The following is a 19,048-nucleotide window of genomic DNA, read 5'->3' as shown; positions in this document are numbered from 1 at the left end:
ACCAATCTTCTTGGGTCTTGCTTGCTATTGTAGTTTTAGTGATATCCTGTAATTTTGCCATGGCAGCACAGTTTTCATCAAACCTAGGCTTTCCTCTAAAAATATCACAAAAATGGTATATATATTCTCTTTACCATTTTTATGTCACATTGTCAAGAATTTTAAAATTTCTTCATGTTTTGAGATTTAGAAGCATAGTCCAATAGACCACTTCTTCTTCGTTTTGCCATGATCTTACAACTCAGTGTTGTTGTAACTGGGATTTGATCACTCCCTCACTACCTTCAACGTAGTGTATGGCATCTAGAGTCTCACATTCCTTTGCCCAGCTGACAACTGTTGAATTTGTTCCATCTGGAAGCTTGCTGGGGCTCCTTTTTAGAAGAGAAGAGAAGCAGGAGAACTCATCCATACTTCCAAGAAACTAAGAATTCTAAGAAATTGGAACATTTTTATTAATTGTTCAATCTTTTCTCCACTGGTTGTAGGAAAGGTAGTAATAAAATGTTGGCTTCTCAAGAAATCACGAGAAAATAAAGATTCTCAAAGATTTCCTTCAATAAACAGGAACATCAGAACCATCAACACAATAGGGTGTGCCAACTCTTTGCAGTCAACAGACAAGCATCTCATCAACATAAATTTCAAGAACGATTTATGTTTCAGCATAGCAGTTAAAAGACTGCAATTATCAATTATGTTATGTTGAACTGTGGTACATCTATCATTCCAAATTCAAAGTGACATGCTAGCATGTATCTGCAACAAAATTATTTTGAAACAAATACATAGAAATACCTTGAAATCTCTCTCTGTGGGGCAGATATTTAGGACAGAGCTTTCAGACCCTAAATTAGGATTTCCAACAATTGTGCTACTAGTATATAATCTTATGTTGCAATATACAGTAGTTCAACAAAGTTGGACCTACTTCAGCAACCTTTCTTTTGTCCTCATTTTCATCAGATTTTTCACTATTCCAAACTCTAAGATGCTAGAGTAACCATGTATTATTCTACAGTTAATATCTTTCTATATCAGTATTTAAAAGCACCTAGTTGTTTGGTTATACCCTGTCAGGAAAAAACCACAAGATTTTCTGGCAACACCTACATATGCCAAAAAGTCCAATTTTCTTGGAGTATCAGATACACTTTACTGAAAGTCCTTCAGAATGAATTTGTGGTGGTGATCAAGCTTATTTCCAAGTACCAAACAACTAACTTTTCTAGAGTCTAGATGTAACAGGGAAACAAATGTTGCAGTCATCTCTGTTTTCCTATTGCAACACACATACTAAGAAAATAAGCAGTGAGAAAGAAGACCACAGAAATGAGAGAGAGACTCGCACTAAAACAAAGAAAGTCTTGAAAGTAGGCAAAGAGCAACTTTGTGCTTTCTTTTCTGTAATTCCTTCTCCTTGCACAAGGAACAGGAAAACATTTTAAACATTTTAAACTGCAGGTTTACAATGCCATTTCTTGCCTTCACTGGGCTACTAACAATACTGTGTTGATTTTCTCTATTTTTGTGAAATTCACTAGCACTTTGGATTAAAGAACAATTCTCTCTACACTGGCAAAAGAACAAAGATTATTTTGAAGTGATATTTCTCTGCATTCACAGAAGAAAACAAGTATAAATTACAGCTCGTTCTACCTTGCACCACCATTGGAAACTAGAGAGCTACTTTAAAGACTTGAATAAAAGTACATTGATAAACAACATCTAAAACCAATAATCAAGCCCTGTATCAAAAGCAAGAACAGATTTCTGGAATGAGGGAAAGACATGAAAACAACAATATGAAAAAAACCCACACTCAGAAACAGGAATACTTCTAGTAGTTTCAATTTGAAAGAGAGTTGAAATCTCATATTTCAGTTGAAATATATATTTTTTAACAAATACCCAATAGAGTTGATAAAAAATTTGAACATGTGAGAAAAAAATTACAATTTCTTTTTATTTTTTCAAAGCAAAAAAAGAACCCTGAGTAAACTGTAATGAGCTTATAGTCTTATTATCCTCAAAAGAAAAATTAAACTAGTCATACCAATTTTTCAGCTATTAGGCATATAATGTGTCTTGAAAATGCTACCACAGATTTCCATTGATCTCTCACCCAAGCTTATGTACCACCCCAGTAGCAATCAATTATCTAGACTGAATATATTTATATCTCAAATGTATATGAAATCTTTTTTTCTACAATACAACATAGATATCCACTGTTTTGAACAAAAATAAATGCATGCACAACAAGCTGAACACCTCACATTTTGCTCTTTTCTCACCTCTACTCAATTTCTGTCCTATCTTCTTTTACTCAAAAAAGTTTTAAAACCACCTGTGCTCTCTCCAGGGCAATATTCAGTCTTTATATTTGTGATTTTCTCTGTGTTGCAGAGAAAATCACAGATATAATATCATGTTTACAATCAAATTATACACATGCAGTTCCACATACCTTCTATTATTTGCATTTAAAATTGACAGAGATGCAGATTGGAGCGAGCAAATTGAAGCCTGTAAATTAAAAGAAGTCAATCCCCACAATTTCATAAGGACCTAGGGAAAAAAAGCTTTGCAGCACAACAAAAGAATGCCTAGGAACTAGATACAGATTTGATACAGATTTCTGAGGATCTCCATGTGTAAGAAAAAAAGAGTTCCTTAAAATAAACTGTTCATTAAAGTATTTTTCAGTTTCACTGCACTCTCAAGCCAAAGCCTTCCCACACCTTTCCAGGCAACTGTTGAAAGATCTACTTGCTTCCTGTCTTGTCCATTAATACATACCAGCATCCTCAGATATAGGCAAAGCACCACTGCCACGCTGTGAACTTTTAACTCAAAAAGCTTCTTCTGTCCATAATTTATGAAGAATGACCACAATGTCTAGGGTTTTATGATGATATCAGCACTTCATGATATGGCAAATACAACTTCATTTAAGAGAAAAGCAGAGTAGGAAAATGCAGACTAAAAAGTAAATTCTTCCTTCCACAATTCCGTTTATTTTTGTTCAAGTTATTTGAGGCTGACAGGATAAACAAAATGAACAGGCTACACTTTAAAGGAAAAGATGATGTGTTAATAGACCAACTATTTAATGACATGTAAGTTTTAAATCTATTTAATTTGACTGACCCTTAAATTAGCTCCATTGGTTAGAGCATGGTGCTGACAAGGCTGTGCGTTCAATTCCCGTATGTAACTGTCCTAAATCACTTAAGAGTTGAACTTGATGATCCTTGTAGGTCCCTTTCAACCCAGAATATTCTATATTCTGTGATCTGTGACTTCAGTGATGAAAAACTCTTTAATAACTACTGAGATACTGCCTTTTTTCCTCTTCAGGTAAATTACAGGGAGTTCAAAAAGACTGTGTTTTACACTGTGTTTTAGACTCAATCTCTACTTTGAGTTCTTCTGGGGGATTTAAATTAGAGCTTTAATCACTGAGTCACATAACTATTCAATGTTTGCTTGAGTGTTTTATTTAAAAAAACTCAATATATCAACACCTTTCCTTCAGACTTCTGAAACTACTCAGTCCAAAGAGGTTAGAGATGAGTGAAGATTTTTCTCCCCTCAAAAAAGAGAGACATAGCAATGCAAACAGTAAACATTCCCAGACTCTTGGACAATGCTATTTTAATAATACATATAATTTTCATCTTCAGTCATCTGAAATATTTACATACATGACCAGATGACAAAATATGCAATTATTTCTTTTGACTATTCAATTTGTGAAGACAACTTGCCAAATTAGTTATACAACCTGTAATACTTGTCCACTGAGAGCCATTAGAGCTTCCCCAGCCGACATCATTGCTCTATCTGCTCAGTGATTTTCTGGGACAGATGAAAAGCAGTAACAGCCTCTGTTCTCAAGTGTTTAAACCAACTCACTAATTTCTTCAGGTTATCCAACAATTACACAGTTTCTTAGAACACTGCACAATGTATTTCAAACATTCATAAAAGCTTTGAAAAACAAAACACTAAATTATGTATTTCTAACATTAGACCTGAAATCCTAGACCAACCCAAGAGAACTTACTAAGTGTATTAGTGTCATTCCCTTGTTCGCCCCTCCCATAGGAAAAACAAACATACAGCTAAGGAATGCCCTTTGCTCACTAGAAATTTAAACACTTTTTAAATACTTTGCTACCTAAACTTCAGTACTGTAAAATGGATCATTCCATAAAACTTGCTATTGATAGCTTCATCTCAATTTTGCCAGTTATAATAGCTGTGCCTTTCACGTGTGTCCATGTGCATAGAAATTAAAATATTTTTATAAATTTCAAAAGCTTTACACCAAAATACCCTCACCCACTTTCTGACAAGGGAATCCAATCAATGTGGTTTTATTCTGAAGCTAGCAAATTACTCTTTGTAGTTCTGAAAGGTGATCAAGACAGTCCCACACCCTAGTAAGAAAAGCCAGTTACTAAGCTGCTAAATACATACATGAAATTGAAATACCCAACCCAACTACCACAAATAGTACCCTCTTTAATGTGAGATGAGCTTTCCAAGCAAACTGATGCACACAGGAATCCACACGTAGTATGCCATGTCAAGATCTTCAACCACCACGCTCCATAGTCTTTTTTTAAGACCAGATACACATTCACTATCTCAGGCCACCAACAATATTCCAAATATCCTCAGCAAGGCACAAAACACATCTGATGCATTTCTAATGTCACTGTGTTTTAGGGCAATGATCAACCTTACAGCATGCATCTATATTTCTGTTGCTGGCACACATCTTCTCCCTTTCACTTTCCATCACAGTCAACATGGTTTGCCTTAACTGGCCTTTCTAACACACACTGTTCTTGCTTCCATATTGACATCACAAGATAAGATTAAAAAAACAACCTGTTTGAGGGAGAAGGGAGTTCTTTAGAGGAAATGAAAGATCATTTTCCATGGAAGGGAGACAGACATTTATAGAGGCTAGGTTAATATTAAGCAGATTTACTCACGGCAAAAGAAAATGAATGACTACAGGTCTGGGAAAAGGAGCATGTAATTTACTGGATTTAACTGTGTGCCTCCCCTGCTTTTGCAGACTTGTAACAGACAGAACAACAACATATTGTGCAAACTGCTTCATAATGCAGACTTGGGTGTAGTCTCCAAAGATAGCACATACACATGAATATTGGTGAGCCTCCATCAAGACTTTTTATTCCAGTTTTCAAATTATGTACTGGCAAAGGCCGTGTGTTCACACTGAGACCTTTTCTGCAGGCTTGAGTACACTTAGCACCATTCAAGCAAGGTAAGAGTCACAATTTCCAGTAACAATAAAAGAGGACTCAGAAGAAAATTAATTTGCAGAAAATCCACTTTTAATACACTTCTCTGCTGTGTGGGGGGACAGCATCATAGAAGTCATCAAGAAGAAGTTCCATTGCAGATAAATTCACACAAAACCAAATACCACATTTACCACTTGATATTAAAAAACAACCACGTGGTTGCTTTACAAGAGAGTTCATATGGTTTAATATGCATGCAGACACTGAGATTTAGCAGTGCCAACTTTACAAGGAAAAAAACCAAACAAAACCACAGTCCAGGTCTCAACTGTGAATAGTAACTCTGCTGTTAGCAATGCACCAGCCACCTTCATGGCATCCACTAGATTGCCAATTACCTGCATTCATCCTGCAGTTTATGGAACATCTTATTTAAAGTTTGTCATTTCAGGTGCATGGTTTAAGGTGTCTGCAGTACAGCAATACCTGCACTTTTTGGCATAATAACAACATATACTTAAACACATTTTCTCAGTTACTTTATTTAAATAACTCTCAAGTGATAAAGCTCAAACGTTTTCTGGATGTTTTTTTGGTTGCTGTGGTTTGCAGAAGATATCCACTGGAGCCAAGCAATTTTAGGAGATGCACTTATTACACTACTGTGAATCTGTTTGAAAACAAGAAAAGCAACTACAGGAGCAACTCCTGCTTTCATTCTCTACTAAGAGATTTCCTTCTTTTCTGCTTTTATCACTGGCATTTGTCACTGAAAGATTGTGACCTAATCTCTGCTATACAACACATTTTTACATTCACATTTAAAAAGGGGGTAAATGTAACACAGAACACAAACAAAAAATCTGAAAAAACTCACACTGCTTTTACAGTCCCTTTTCACATAAACCATGTATAACTTTAAAGAGTGATAATGACTTAAATCACAGGGGACATTTAAAAGCATAGAATACTAAAGTCTTCAGGCAAAAACTTACAAGAACAGCATTAGGTTTTAGACAGAAAAGACTAGAACAATAGTGAAAATTATGACAGTACTCTTAAAGTACAGAATAAATTAGTAAACTGTACATGTCTTTTCTCAAAGTTTTAAGGAAGCCACTGAATTCCTGCTAGAGTCCAGTCTTTTGGTTCAATTTTCAGTAACTGTCATTAATTTTCTGTGTTAACCCCAGGCCAAAATGGGCAGAAAAAACTAAATTCTTCATTGTGCTTTATAATACTGGCAAATCTACTTCAACCATTTTCTTTATGAACTACTTTCTAATTTTCTGCAAAAGAATTAGCCAGTCTGTGACAGAATGTACTGCCACCAGGATCTAATTTGTCCCAGTGCCTTTTATAAGTACCATATAATATTGTGCAAACACCACTCTTGCACTAAGCATTTAAGGAACAAGTTTTTCTATATAAGCATACAACTCCATCTCGGAGATTTTCCCAACAGACATTTTGAACCCAAACAGAAACACACTACGTTTTTTTACTAGTATAGCAAAATACCTATTCAATACTTCGCAGATGAACGATATTTTTTCTATAGTCCGCATAAATAAAACGTGAAAATGATGTTTCATAGCTTCATCTTTAGCTTGTCTTCGTTTTGCCTCTACTATTACCTCCCGCCAAATTACACGCATATCTTTAGCATAAATGACTGACCAACTTCTGAACTCTTATCATTTAGCTATGACTACAGGAAGGAAATAGATGATACCTAACGTCAAAACACTAATTTTATCTAGAATGCCATTAATTAGCTTATCTCGTTAACCACACCAAAGCTTTCTTTGAAGTTAAAGAGAGGTCCTCCTGAAGTGTAGTCTAGTCTGCTGCCCAGAAGGCGAAATGCTGGCAGCCGGTGTATACTGAGCCAAGCTTAGAATAAAATGCTAAGCTCCCCGACTAACCCTTGGGCGAGCCCGCAGAGCAGCGTCTGAGCCGCCTGGGAGCCCCGAAGCGGTGACGGCTGCGCGCAGCTCTGCGGGCACCGGGGCTGCGGGCGCTCACGGCGGGGTCCCGCGGCTGAGTCACGGCGTTCCCAGCCCCCGGCACGGGCACCGCGCCGCACCGCTGGAGGCACCGCTAATCCCCGGCCTCCTAAGGCTCTCTCACGGCATTAGTTCCACACTGAGAACAGCTGTCGGTTTCATAAACTTCCTTAAAGGTTCACAGGGTTTCCCAGGCTTATGAGGTAAACGGGATTCGCGCCCCGGCTGCGAAGGGTAATGAGGTTTATAAGGCTCCTTCTCCTCTTCCTCCGCCCGGCGCCGCAGCGGAGGCTGTCCGGGCTGTCACCGTCCGGCCCCGTGACTCGCACCTGTGGCATGCCAGGTGTCGGGGGCCGGTGTCGCCGGGCACCAGCACCCACCGCCCGGCCGGGAGCGCAGCCCGGCCCCGCGGCGGGCGGGGGAGCGCGGGGCGGGCGGCACAAAGCGCCTCCTCCGCCCGCGGCTTTGTTCGCGGCGGGGCCTCGCGCCAAGCCCCTGCCGCAGCCCCGCTCCGCCGCCGCACGGCGCGGCTCGGCCCGGCCCCGCTGACAACCTCCCCCGCCCTGACCCCGCTGTCTCCCCGCCACGCCACCGCCTCCTCCTCCTACCTTGGCTTTCCCAGCCTCCAGCTTCTTCAGCCGCTCCTCGTCCTCCATGGCGTCTGTGCGGGAGAGCAGGGTGTTACCAGCAGCAGGAGGAGGGGCTCGCCCCGCGGCCTCCCCTCAGCCGGGGCGCACACGCTCGCTGTCCGGTCCGGTCAGGTCCGGTCCCGCCTCACAGAGACAACAGCTGCCGTGGCGGGGCCACCGGCGCCGCCATCTTCAGCTCCACGTAAACACGCGGCCGGGGAAAGTGACGTGTGGCCGCCCGCTCCTCCTCCCGCCGCCGCCGGCCCCTCCTTCCCGAGCCCTGGCCGCTCCCGACGCCTCTGCCCGCCAGCGACCCCCGCCCGCCCGGCAGCCGCCAAGTCCCGCCGGAGCCGCCCCCGGAGGAGCGCGTTTGACCCCTGCCTGCAGGGCGGTGGCGGCGCCCGGGGCAGCGGGCGCGGACGGCACCGGTGGGCACACCCCCCTCCACACCCCCGTCCACACCCCCGCGCCCTGCGGGCAGAGGCGGGGCCTCCTGCTGCCCACAAAAGAACAGCACTGCTGAGGGGCCCGGCGCTCGCTGGACTGCGACACGGGCTCTGAACGGGCAGCACCCGAGTTATGCTGCCCCGCAAATCCCGTGTTAGGGGATTGAAGGCTAATTCTGAGAGTTCTGGTTTTCCAGGTGCTGTCCTGCTCCGGCGCGCGGCTCACACAATTGCAGGGATCCTACAGCTCGATCTAAGGCATGGCAATACAACGAGCTTCCCGAGCGTGTGCCGCAGACAGTGTAAGGATGACAACAAAGGATGGGTAGCCCCCCCGCCCCCGCCGTTCAAATTACTTACCATGCACTCGTCGTGCCAGACGGGGTGGAAGAAGTGTGTTAAAAGCACAATGGGGAATATGGCACGTGGCAATTAAATGCTCATACAATTTCTATACCTCAGCAAATACAGAGCAATATTCTGAGATAATTTAATAGTCTACTTAATGTGCGCCTTGAAAGGCTAATAGCACTTTTGTATCACGTGCTCCTATTGTGCTTTTTCTTTCAGTTCCCCCTGAGGTGGGTTCCGATTGTGATGGTGCGATGGATGGCACAGGCTTACACACAAAGGAAGGAAAAAGGCTTCCCTGGAATGTGTACCAGCTGCAGTGGGAACGGATTCCTTATTCTGCATTTGGAATCATGCTGCTTTACTAAATGCAAAACTCAAAGTCTTTCGGAATTAACTTAGATCTCAGCTTTGCTGGTCATTTGAGTGTGGTTCCTTTAGTATACATTCTTTCCTTGCCTGAATTTTCCAGCAAAGACAGGATACGCCCAAAAAACCAACAAAAATACAAAAGAAAACAGTATTTGCACAGTATTACTGACCAGGAACAAGGTTTTTTTAAAAGTCAATTAGGTGTCCTAGCAACAAAACACCCATATTACTACCAAAGTAAACTAAACCTGCAATCTGACATTTCAAAGGATTTTCCTTTCCTCCTCCATTACATTTCATGGAAAAGTCTGAAATAATTAGTTAATAGGTACAGGTCATGTGCATTCCCGTGTTTACAAAACAATGTTCTCAACCTTTAGTCAAAAAGGAATGTGTACCATTTATGTAAAAAGAAAACACCATCCATCATATGAATGGAATGAAAAATGTCTGCATTATATGTTGTTTCATATTTGAAGCAAGACATTTGTTTCAGTTAAAGTTCTCAGACTTTGCCATTTCACTACTGGAAAATCATGTTATGAGGAAAGCAGCAAATGAAAATGAGAAGAATTAATTAAAGAGGAAAGATTTTTATAGGAACATAAATTTGAGTTCATTTCTTAAAAATATGTTCTTAAGTCAATAAATTGAAGTACCTCCTCAAAGCCTGTACAAATAGAATTTTTTTTCCCCAGCAACTACAAAGGCCCAGAGACCCCTGAGGGAAAAATAAATCACCATTTTTGTGTCAGTGACATTCCTCTTGACTGTTAGAGGCCCCTGTAGTAGAACTAGCAATCAGATGTCAGTAAAATTTCACACACACATGACATTTACATAATAATTTATCAGTAAATATCCCATTTAGAACATAATTACAAACTTTCCAAATCCTATAATTAAATGGGTTCTTGAGTTAATGTTAAGAATTGATGGGCCTAATTTTCCTTTTACTTACAGACTTATATCCATGTAATTCTAATGGATTTTAGCTTAACGCCTAATTCATGACTATGAAAGTCATGATAACCATACTGACAAACTATAATAGAATACTGTGGAAACTACTACCAGATAGAATATCTCAAGGAATTATATTTCCATATCCTCTCAGCATTGGAAGAACAGGGCTTTCTCTCCTAGGGAAAAAAACCCAAATCCATACAATATGATTTCTTACTTCATGCAGGGCAAGCTGTCTGGAATTCACAACTTGGTTAGCCAATTAAACTTTCAGTTACAGAAGGACATTCATCTTGTTTGCTTAATTCTCAGAATTGACTAATAATGTTCACTTGCCCAAGAATGTAAGAAAGTGCCGAATAACTCTAACACTCATTAAATTCACTTAAGTTAAACATTTAAACTGCTTTTGACAGCATATGCAAAGTGAAACAGATTAACAAGGTAAGAAATACAGATCAGATATTCTCCAAAACAAGAAGAACTGGTGTTTTGGCCTAGTATTATTTTTATTTGGAACTAAATTTATTATTGAAAAATATTCATATATAAAATGGGACTGAACCAGCTTTGAATATCAAACCTAACTTTTAGTTGTGTCTGTCTGTGGAAAAGGACAAAGGCTTCTTCATCTACAGCATTTTCTCTAACAATGAAACGCCACTTTCTTCCTACATCTTCTGTTTCCTTTATTCACTGTTCAGAGAATGTATTCCTGGTGACTTTCATTGTGGCACTTTAGTGGACTATGAAGCCAAAAGATGAAGCCTAAAGACCATGTGTGATAATCACAAAGTTCTGATTAGGAGATTCAAATTCTGTCACAGTCCACTGAAGCCAGAATCAGAGGGCTGTCAGATCACAACATGCTGCTGGTAATTCACAAATAATGTGAAAAAATTAAAAAAAACACCATAGGCATATACAACCTCTTCCAACATGTAAGGAGCACAGAGTGTGTATTCTCAGGTGTTATAACTTCAGCAATAGTCTTAATAACAATACTGTTTAATCTATTTTCTTTGACAAAAATACATATCAGAATGAAAGATTTCTATATGGATCACATAAGATTCCCTGATCCATCCTGTAAGAAAAAAATACCTGACAGCACTCAGATGTTTTCCTAGCAGCAATACAATGATGATGCCAATTTCTTTTTAGCTTTGGGTTTTTTTTGTGGATTTTTTTTTGTTGTTGTGGGGGTTTTTTGTGTTGTTTTTTTTTTTGCTGTTGTTTTTGTTTGTTTGGGTTTGGGTTTTTTTTTCAGTTTTGAATGTCTGTATTTGGTCAATATAATTCATAAAGGAGTAATCCTCCTGTTAATGTATATGACCTTCTTATATGTATGTGTAGCAGAGTGATAGAGAGAAGACTTTTGGTCAGGCACAAGAAATATGACCGTGATTATGTAGATTATTATAATTAGATTTGTTGCTAATACAGCATTTAAATGTTATCAATGCAGTATATAATATAAGCAGGTATAAAAGGTTATAGTATAAGCAGGTTTGGCTACAAATGAACAGGTTTACAGTCTTTGGCCTTGCAGAATTCAGAATTACAAAGCACCTATGTAGCTACTTGAGGATTTTATCTTTGTGTTTTACCAGATCTTAGCAGCTTTACTCACCCACCCAAAAGTGAGTGTTCCCTGTCTTAGGGCTGGACATACCCTGCAGGTGTCCCTGTGGGGCTGGGAATTCACCAGATAGCTGCCTGCAACCTCAAGATACCAGTTTACTCAGCTGGCCCAGCCTGCAGGAGCATTTTATAGATTTTGCAGGCTGATGCATACCAAAGTCAATAGTAATCACCACAACTCCCCCATCTCTCGAATGGATTGATTATGTGAGCATCCAAATCATTCCTCCTGCAATTCCCACCTGGTGTTCTCACCTTAAGACAGATCATATTGCCCATCAGAGACAACAGCAAGGGAGAGGGGGATGTCTTTCATCACCATCACAGCATGTCCAACAGTTCAGCTGTGGCTCTTGACCAACTGTTCAAAACCCACCTGGTGGGATAACACTTTCTACTATAGTGAATATTAAAGGGATGAAGTGTGAAAATAAGAGACACCCCTGAGAGATGACCATGGTGAAGGTTTTATTTGACCAGGACATGCACCTGCTTCCACTCTACCTAGTGGGAGTTCTATGGCAGATGGTACTGCCAGTACAGAAATGCCTTAGTGCATACCTGTCAGAGTGCATGGTAACCAAACAGATTTACCTCCACCTCAGTGTGAGCTTGCATGAAGAATATGAAGTTGACTTAATGACTATCTTACCTGTGCCTTTGTCACAGTCTGTCCCCTACCATCTGCTCTTCAGCTGCACTGAGCCTTGGCACTGGAGTCTCCCAAAGTACTGCTTGCTTGGATTGCTTGAACTGGGCAGCTGATTCAGGTGAAATATGTAAAGTTCCAATTTCACAGACCCATTGTAGGTACTGCTGATTAGTGATTACCTATTTATTTTAATTAGCTGTTAGCAAGTGGAAGTCAACTCAAATTTCAGGTAGAACTTGATTTATTGTATTCAGCTACTCTGACTGCATGTTATAAAAACTTTTGCCATAGGGACATTTAGGTGTGTTATTTATGTTAGGACCAGCTTGTGTTTCAGAAAGAGATGAAAGTTCTCTCCTTCAAAGCAGAGCAGAACAGATACCATTACAGAACAAACAGTGAGGCTTGGTGGCTAAAAAGTAGGTGAGCTGGAGGTGCAAGGAAGACATGCTTTTAAAAGCATGGGTGTTTTTGTTGGTTATTTTTCTGTTTCTTTGCATCTGTTTTCTTTTGGAAATCACTGGTGAGGCATAGCATTATGAAAAATCATTAAATGAGGCAACTGATGAATATTTTAGAATCAAGTTCCTATGTAACAGCAAAAATTTCTGTTCTCTTATATGTATTTCTAAATGAAAGTACCAAATCCTATGAAAAAACAGTCTCTGAGGATGAAAATAAAATGTTCCCACAAAAGAAAAAACAATTAGAAAAAAATTGTAATTTTAACCCCTGTCTGCAGCTGTGAAGTTAGACAAATCTATATTAACCATTGCAACCAGTGTCCCCCCAAATGTCTGTACAGCAAGCTTTTTTTTTCAAAATGAAAGTCAATTTTGTTATAAGAAGTAACAGAAGAAATCAGACACTAAAGCTTTCCATGTATATGATCCAGGCATTCACTTAATACTTGAATAATTGTGGGCTTGCTAGTATGTTTCAATCAGACAAAATCAAGTTGAGCACAACAAAATGTTTGTTTCCAACACCAAACATTTTTCATCTTGCTGAAAATACAGTAAAATAACTCAGATAAAAGTGTTGAAATACAGACTGCACAATTACAGTAACACAGACCTTCCAGAGATGTGTCTTTCTTTTCTGAATGCTGGAATTGTAGAGCTTCTAGTTTGACTAATTGTAATCTCCACATATCTTTTTGGATGCAAATTTGAATCTAGCCCTTATAATTTAATTAATTAAGGTAAATACTCTGGTATTTGTTTGTTGCTTTGATGAAAAGACTGTAACTAGGAAGAGGCAAGACTAGCTAAGAAGTTTTGTGAGATGAATAATTTATTCTGCAGGTATAATATATCAAGGAAGGTAATTTAAGTAAGATTGCAGCTAATACAGCTAATTAGTTAAGTGACCCTGAAGCTTCAAATAGGCACTTGATATTTCAGGTACCAACAAAGATTAATTTCTAGCAAAAATCAGCTATTTGTATGTGATGTCTGTAGAGCTATTATAGTACATATTTCTTTATGATTGGTCACAACTGTCTAAATTTACATGAAGGTTCAGAATAAGAATCTCTTCAGTCTATTGCATAGGAAGGTATAAAAGCAAGTTACTTTCCTCCTATTCTGCTATTTTACATGGTCAAGTGTAATTAATGAAACTCCATTTAGAACATGGGAGAAATTAATAATTTAATAGAATGTCCACATTTCAGCACAGTACCACTCACCAGTGAGTATACCAGTTTCTCTTCAAATTTGTCCAGACTGTTCACCTGACAGATCAGCATCCCTAGTGTACTTTTAGAAATTCCGGAATTTCTGACAGTATCTGAGATGAAGTGCTCCAGGCAACAATTACAAAATCTGAAGGAGCTATAGCTTCCCAAAACTTTAACTATTTTAATGTATTTTGGTGCTAAAATGGAAAATACTTTTTTTCATATTTCAGCAAGTCTCAAAATACATTAAAAGCATAATTACTTAATAAAGATTACTTCTAAATCATTGTACCACCCTGGAACTCATGTCTTTTTGAGTATTATTTATGGGGAAAAAAGAGCTGGTATTTCAGGTCAGGTAATCCCATAAGTACTAGTAAGAACAAAGAATTTCCTAGACTTTAGTACTCATAGGAAAATCTTCTGCCACCTCAAATAAAGACTTACACAGACACAGCAGAGCTGGGAGAAGTACTTAGGATGTCCAAAGACCTCACTAACACCCTGGCAAAAGGATTTATTTCAGCCTGGAGAAGAAAAGGCTTTGGGATGACCTTATTGCAGCTTTACAGTACCTGAAGGAAGCCTACAAGAGAGATGGAAAGGGACTTTTCACAAGAGCATGTAGTGACAGGAGGCAAGGAGGCATGCCCTCAAACTGAAAGACAGCAGAGTTAGATCAGATACTAGGAAAACTTTACTTGGAGAGTAGTGAGGCACTGGAACAGGCTGCCTACAGAAAGTTGTGGATGCCCCATCCATGGAAGTATTCAAGGCCAGGTTGGATGGGGCTCTGAGCAACCTGCCCATGGTGGTGGGGTTGCAAATAGATGATCTCTGAGGTCCCTTCCAACTCAGGCCATTTGATGATTCTGTGATTCTATTATGACTGAACTACTGTGAAAATATGCTGTGTGCACGGCAAATCCAGCCAGACTTAACCCACTGGGGCATGCATCAGGAGGTAGGAATGTGGTATGGTCGTTTTCCCATGGAGCCACATGCTGCTCCTGCTTTACCCACAAAATATTGTGCATCAGCATCTGGCTGGGCACTGCAGATGTAACCCTGAGGACTTTACAGCAGATCCAGTTGTTTACCTGTTGAGACAGATTTACTGTTTTTCTTGTTAGCCCTTCTGTGAAGACAGAGCTGAGTGCTGCCAGGTCCTATGCCAGCAGATGCTCAAGTCTGGGGTGGATGGGGCTTTGAGCAGCCTGTTCTAGTGGAAGGTGCCCCTGGCCATGGTGGACGGGTTGGAGCTGGATGACATTTAAAAGGTCCCTTCCAGCCCAAACAATTCGGGGATTTCAATGCCCCACGCCCTGGAGTGGGCCAGCCTGTGTTCCTGGCTGCTGCTCCCTTGCATGACTCCAGCTTTTGTTGTCACCAAACTTGAACATTCTTTAAAGCACAACTTGTTTTCTACCTGCTGCTATTAACCCGAGGGTTTAAAAACTACTTGAGTTGAGCACAAGCGGTTTGAAGCCCATCGCTTGCTGCAGTGAATCGAAGCCTTTCTGAAAAAGGCTTTCGGGGGAACAAATCTTTGCGGGCAATAGCTGGGAACCAAAATTCATAAATATTTTATCGTCTGCTGCCATCTTCTGGCTGCTGGCTGCGCTACAAAAGAACTGCTGGGCAAAACGGCTCTGGAAATGCGGGCGCGCCTCTCGGCGAGTCCCGCCTGAGGCGGCCCGAGGGCAGGGGCCGGGCCTGCTCCTGCCGCCAATGTCGGACTGATTTTAGATTCAGAGGCTCTGAAGAGATTTATGGTCATTGCTCGTAGTTCGTGAGGTGAAAGCAGATTCTCCATGGGGTTTGATGGGCTCGTGTAAAGGTGTGTGCTGCTTCAGCAGGACAGTCTAACCGGGCAAAAGGCTGACACACGGGGCCTCTCTTCTGTGCTGGCACAAGGGAAGAGGACAAACCAGGCAAATCTCTCTGCAAGAGGGACAGCGAGGAGCCCAAGTGCTTTTCCACTCCCTGTCTGCAGCTGCAACACATCGGGGAACTGTTAGAAAAATTCCTTTCCCTAATAATTGTACATCAGTCTTTCCAGTGTGGAATTTAGTTAATATATATATTAGTTAATGTATACATGATATACTGTAATGCAATGGAATAATGCTGTTTTACTGAACACCGTAGTATTGTTCATGCTTCAGTAAAACAAACTAAAGCACTACCTGGCCCTAGAGGTAAATGCCTTTGCTTCTGGGAAGCTTAGAGCTGTCTGTGAAGGATAAAAGATATGCCTGGACAACTGAGATAACCACCAGCATCCCAGCCTCTCTGACACATCTGTGAAACCCTCTCAGTGTCATCTTGTATCATAGATAACTGGCAAGACTGGCTCCAGGGACATCTGGGTCAGCAGACAAGCAGCAAGAATCCTGGAAAAATATAGCTGCTTTGCAAAGTTTTACTATGATTGCTAATCAGCAGCGTGGGTGTCAGTGATTAGTCAAATTGTGTTGTACCTGAATGTATGATGGCTAAAAGAAACTGTGTAAAGCCACATTCATGGTGCCCCATGTTGGCTGGTACACCTCATGTGCATTAATCAATATTTACCCTTGCAATTCTATACAGTTCCTAACTTCTCTCCTCCATTGACATGAGCCAGTTGTGTATTTTTATGATAGAGGTGAATAGAATTGTGACACAGCTGCTGTGACCCCCACGTGTCTGATCAGCACTGGAAATGACAGATCCATGCTTATCCAGGGCCAATCTGTATTGTTTATCTCTTTGTTAGGGTTATAATAAAGTGGTAAACAAAATAAAGCACTTACTGGACCATTTGCACAGGTGAATTTAAAGCCTGGGAAGTTTGCTTTAGGGGAGGAAAAAACCAGCTAGTCATTAGAGAAACTGCTTCTTTCACTGGCCCCAGTGAAGGGACCTTGGGTAATTTTCCACTCACTTCACTCTTCCTTTGGAGGTGTAAGTTGCAACAGTTCTGTAGAAGTGTGGCTGATGTGTAGCTGGGTTGTCATGAACAGGTTCTGATGCCAAGACAGAAAAAAGAAGAGTTCCTGGTGTAGAGAAATAAGCAATACTGTTTAACTAGTAAACTTCTCTGCAGGACATTAAAGCTGAAGGAAGAGAACAAAGCAGTGCCAGAACTTGATTTATATTTGCTAAAGGAGTAGTCTCAATCATATTGTTCCAGAATATTGCATGACCTCATGTTTACTGTATGTTCCAAGAAATGGCAGTATCTAAGCTCTGAAGTGGTTCTCCACAAGCTCTTCAACTGCTGTGGAGCTGGAAGTGATGCATGGTACTTCAGATTCCTGTAATGCCACAAGTTTAGCTCTTGTAAAGACTGACATTGTATTGCTGAAATACACTGAACATTTACAAACATGAGGAGACCTCATAGCACTCACTGTTGACTAAAAAATTGGGGTGATTTTCATCAGTATCCTGTTTGATGTGCTTGAGGTGTTGTGAATTTTTTTAATGCCCTTGTAGGGGAAAGACAAAGATTGATAGATGTATATATCTGCTACTTCAAGAAAATTAACAGGCTGATTGTATGCTCTTGAGGTATTACCACTGGGCTTTTTATGCTTTTTAGTCTAAATTCACTGGCCTGCTTAACAGTGGGAGAATTCAGTGTCATGAGTATTATTTATAACTTGGCTTCATGTCAGTTGGGGAAACAAAAAAAGGAAAAAAAAGAAAAAGAAAAAAGAAAAAAAGAAAAAGACTTGTGGAAGAAATGAAAGAAACAGAAGAAACAGATGGTATCAGGTACTGTTTTGGTGAGATCATAGCTTAAGGCCTCTCCTCGTGTCATGCCTGAGTTGCAAAGGAGTGAACACAGACTGGAAAGTGAATCAACTTACCCTAAAGTAACATATACTGGATAGTCACCTGGATTGGACCATAATTTTGATCTCTGTTAACTATATTAATATATAGGTTAATAATATATACATTCAGATTATTGTGCTGGGGTGTGTTGATCTTCAGCTAAAGCATTTCCTTAATTGTTGATATAACACTTGGGGAAAGAAGTGGCCTCTTGGTGTTCTTTTTGGTGTTACTGCAGTGGCTATTTTCTGTTCTGAATCTGCATGATTGTTGGCAATTATTACAGAGTAAGGGATCGTATTATGCACTTTTATTTTTTAAGTAAAAATCGGTTGCTATTTAAAAATCATTGCCAGAAGTTAAACCTGAAAGGCCTGAAACCCATTCTGAAACCTATTTTGTCACTTTTGAGATTTTTACCTTTTGAAACTTAATTAATGAATATATTCAACAGGTAGATTTTGTAGAGCTCTTGAAAAAGGCACAAAAATCCAAGTTTCACTGAATAGGACAAAGGTTTCATTCACTTTAGCAGGCTGCTTGCGTCACTGGCTGAGAAAGTGTGCTAAGATTTAGGACTTCCAATCTGATTTTTGGCACTAGGAGAGTGATGTCATTTCCTGACCTGTGTGTCCATGCTGGAAAATTAGAAAACATGGGCTTTTTGTACAACCAACTTTATTTAAAAGCCCAAGAAATGACACATTATGGTGAAACTCAATTGAAATACATTGAAAATTACTTCAGTAATTTTCAATTACTCAAGTAAATAGTAACTTCTATTAAGTAAAGAGGATCTCTGAAAAGGCATGCTTTTCACAATTGTAAATTTTTGGGTCTTATTGCCATAATAAGATTTTGAAAAATAGTTAATCTTTACAAAATAAAATGTATTATTTCTTAGTTACTATGAAACAAAGTGAACCAGAATCAGGTGTTGTGATATCCCATTTTTATTGACAAAACCTCCTTTGGAATGATATTGCTGTGGGAAAAAACCTAGATGCTGTCCTTACAGGACTCCTTCTTGAACTCTTATTTAGAACACTTATTTATAAGGCACAAGTGGGGAGTGTCTGGGAGAAAACATTACTGGAAAATTCCGGATAGCATTTTAGAGGCCATAATTTGTACTGGTTCTCAGGAAGCAGTGCATGAAACTGAATACTCTGAGAC

At 40.0% G+C, this 19,048-nt stretch overlaps 1 protein-coding gene and 1 long non-coding RNA gene across 7 annotated transcripts in view; one reads left to right on the top strand and one right to left on the bottom strand.

Moving 5' to 3' along the window:
• The window catches only part of AKAP9 (A-kinase anchoring protein 9), a 105,739-nt gene extending 97,565 nt beyond the window's left edge, over positions 1–8,174 (bottom strand). For 4 of the 6 annotated variants that reach the window (XM_077174763.1, XM_077174775.1, XM_077174777.1 and 1 more), the window contains exon 1: positions 7,909–8,174. In XM_077174763.1, the coding sequence (XP_077030878.1) occupies positions 7,909–7,956 (48 nt within the window). In that variant the 5' untranslated portion in view covers positions 7,957–8,174. The remainder of the gene's footprint in view (positions 1–7,908) is intronic. The other 2 variants (XM_054639788.2, XM_054639789.2) reach the window with 1 other exon arrangement.
• On the top strand, positions 8,173–9,127 carry LOC143693519 (uncharacterized). Its single transcript, XR_013181263.1, has 3 exons — positions 8,173–8,357; positions 8,573–8,677; positions 8,946–9,127. It is a non-coding gene; the product is annotated as an uncharacterized LOC143693519 (long non-coding RNA).
• Positions 9,128–19,048: the final 9,921 nt, after the last annotated feature.

The sequence above is a fragment of the Agelaius phoeniceus genome, chromosome 1 (assembly GCF_051311805.1).
Source record: "Agelaius phoeniceus isolate bAgePho1 chromosome 1, bAgePho1.hap1, whole genome shotgun sequence".
Lineage (NCBI taxonomy): Eukaryota > Metazoa > Chordata > Aves > Passeriformes > Icteridae > Agelaius > Agelaius phoeniceus.
This window is presented reverse-complemented; position numbering and strand designations above follow the sequence as displayed.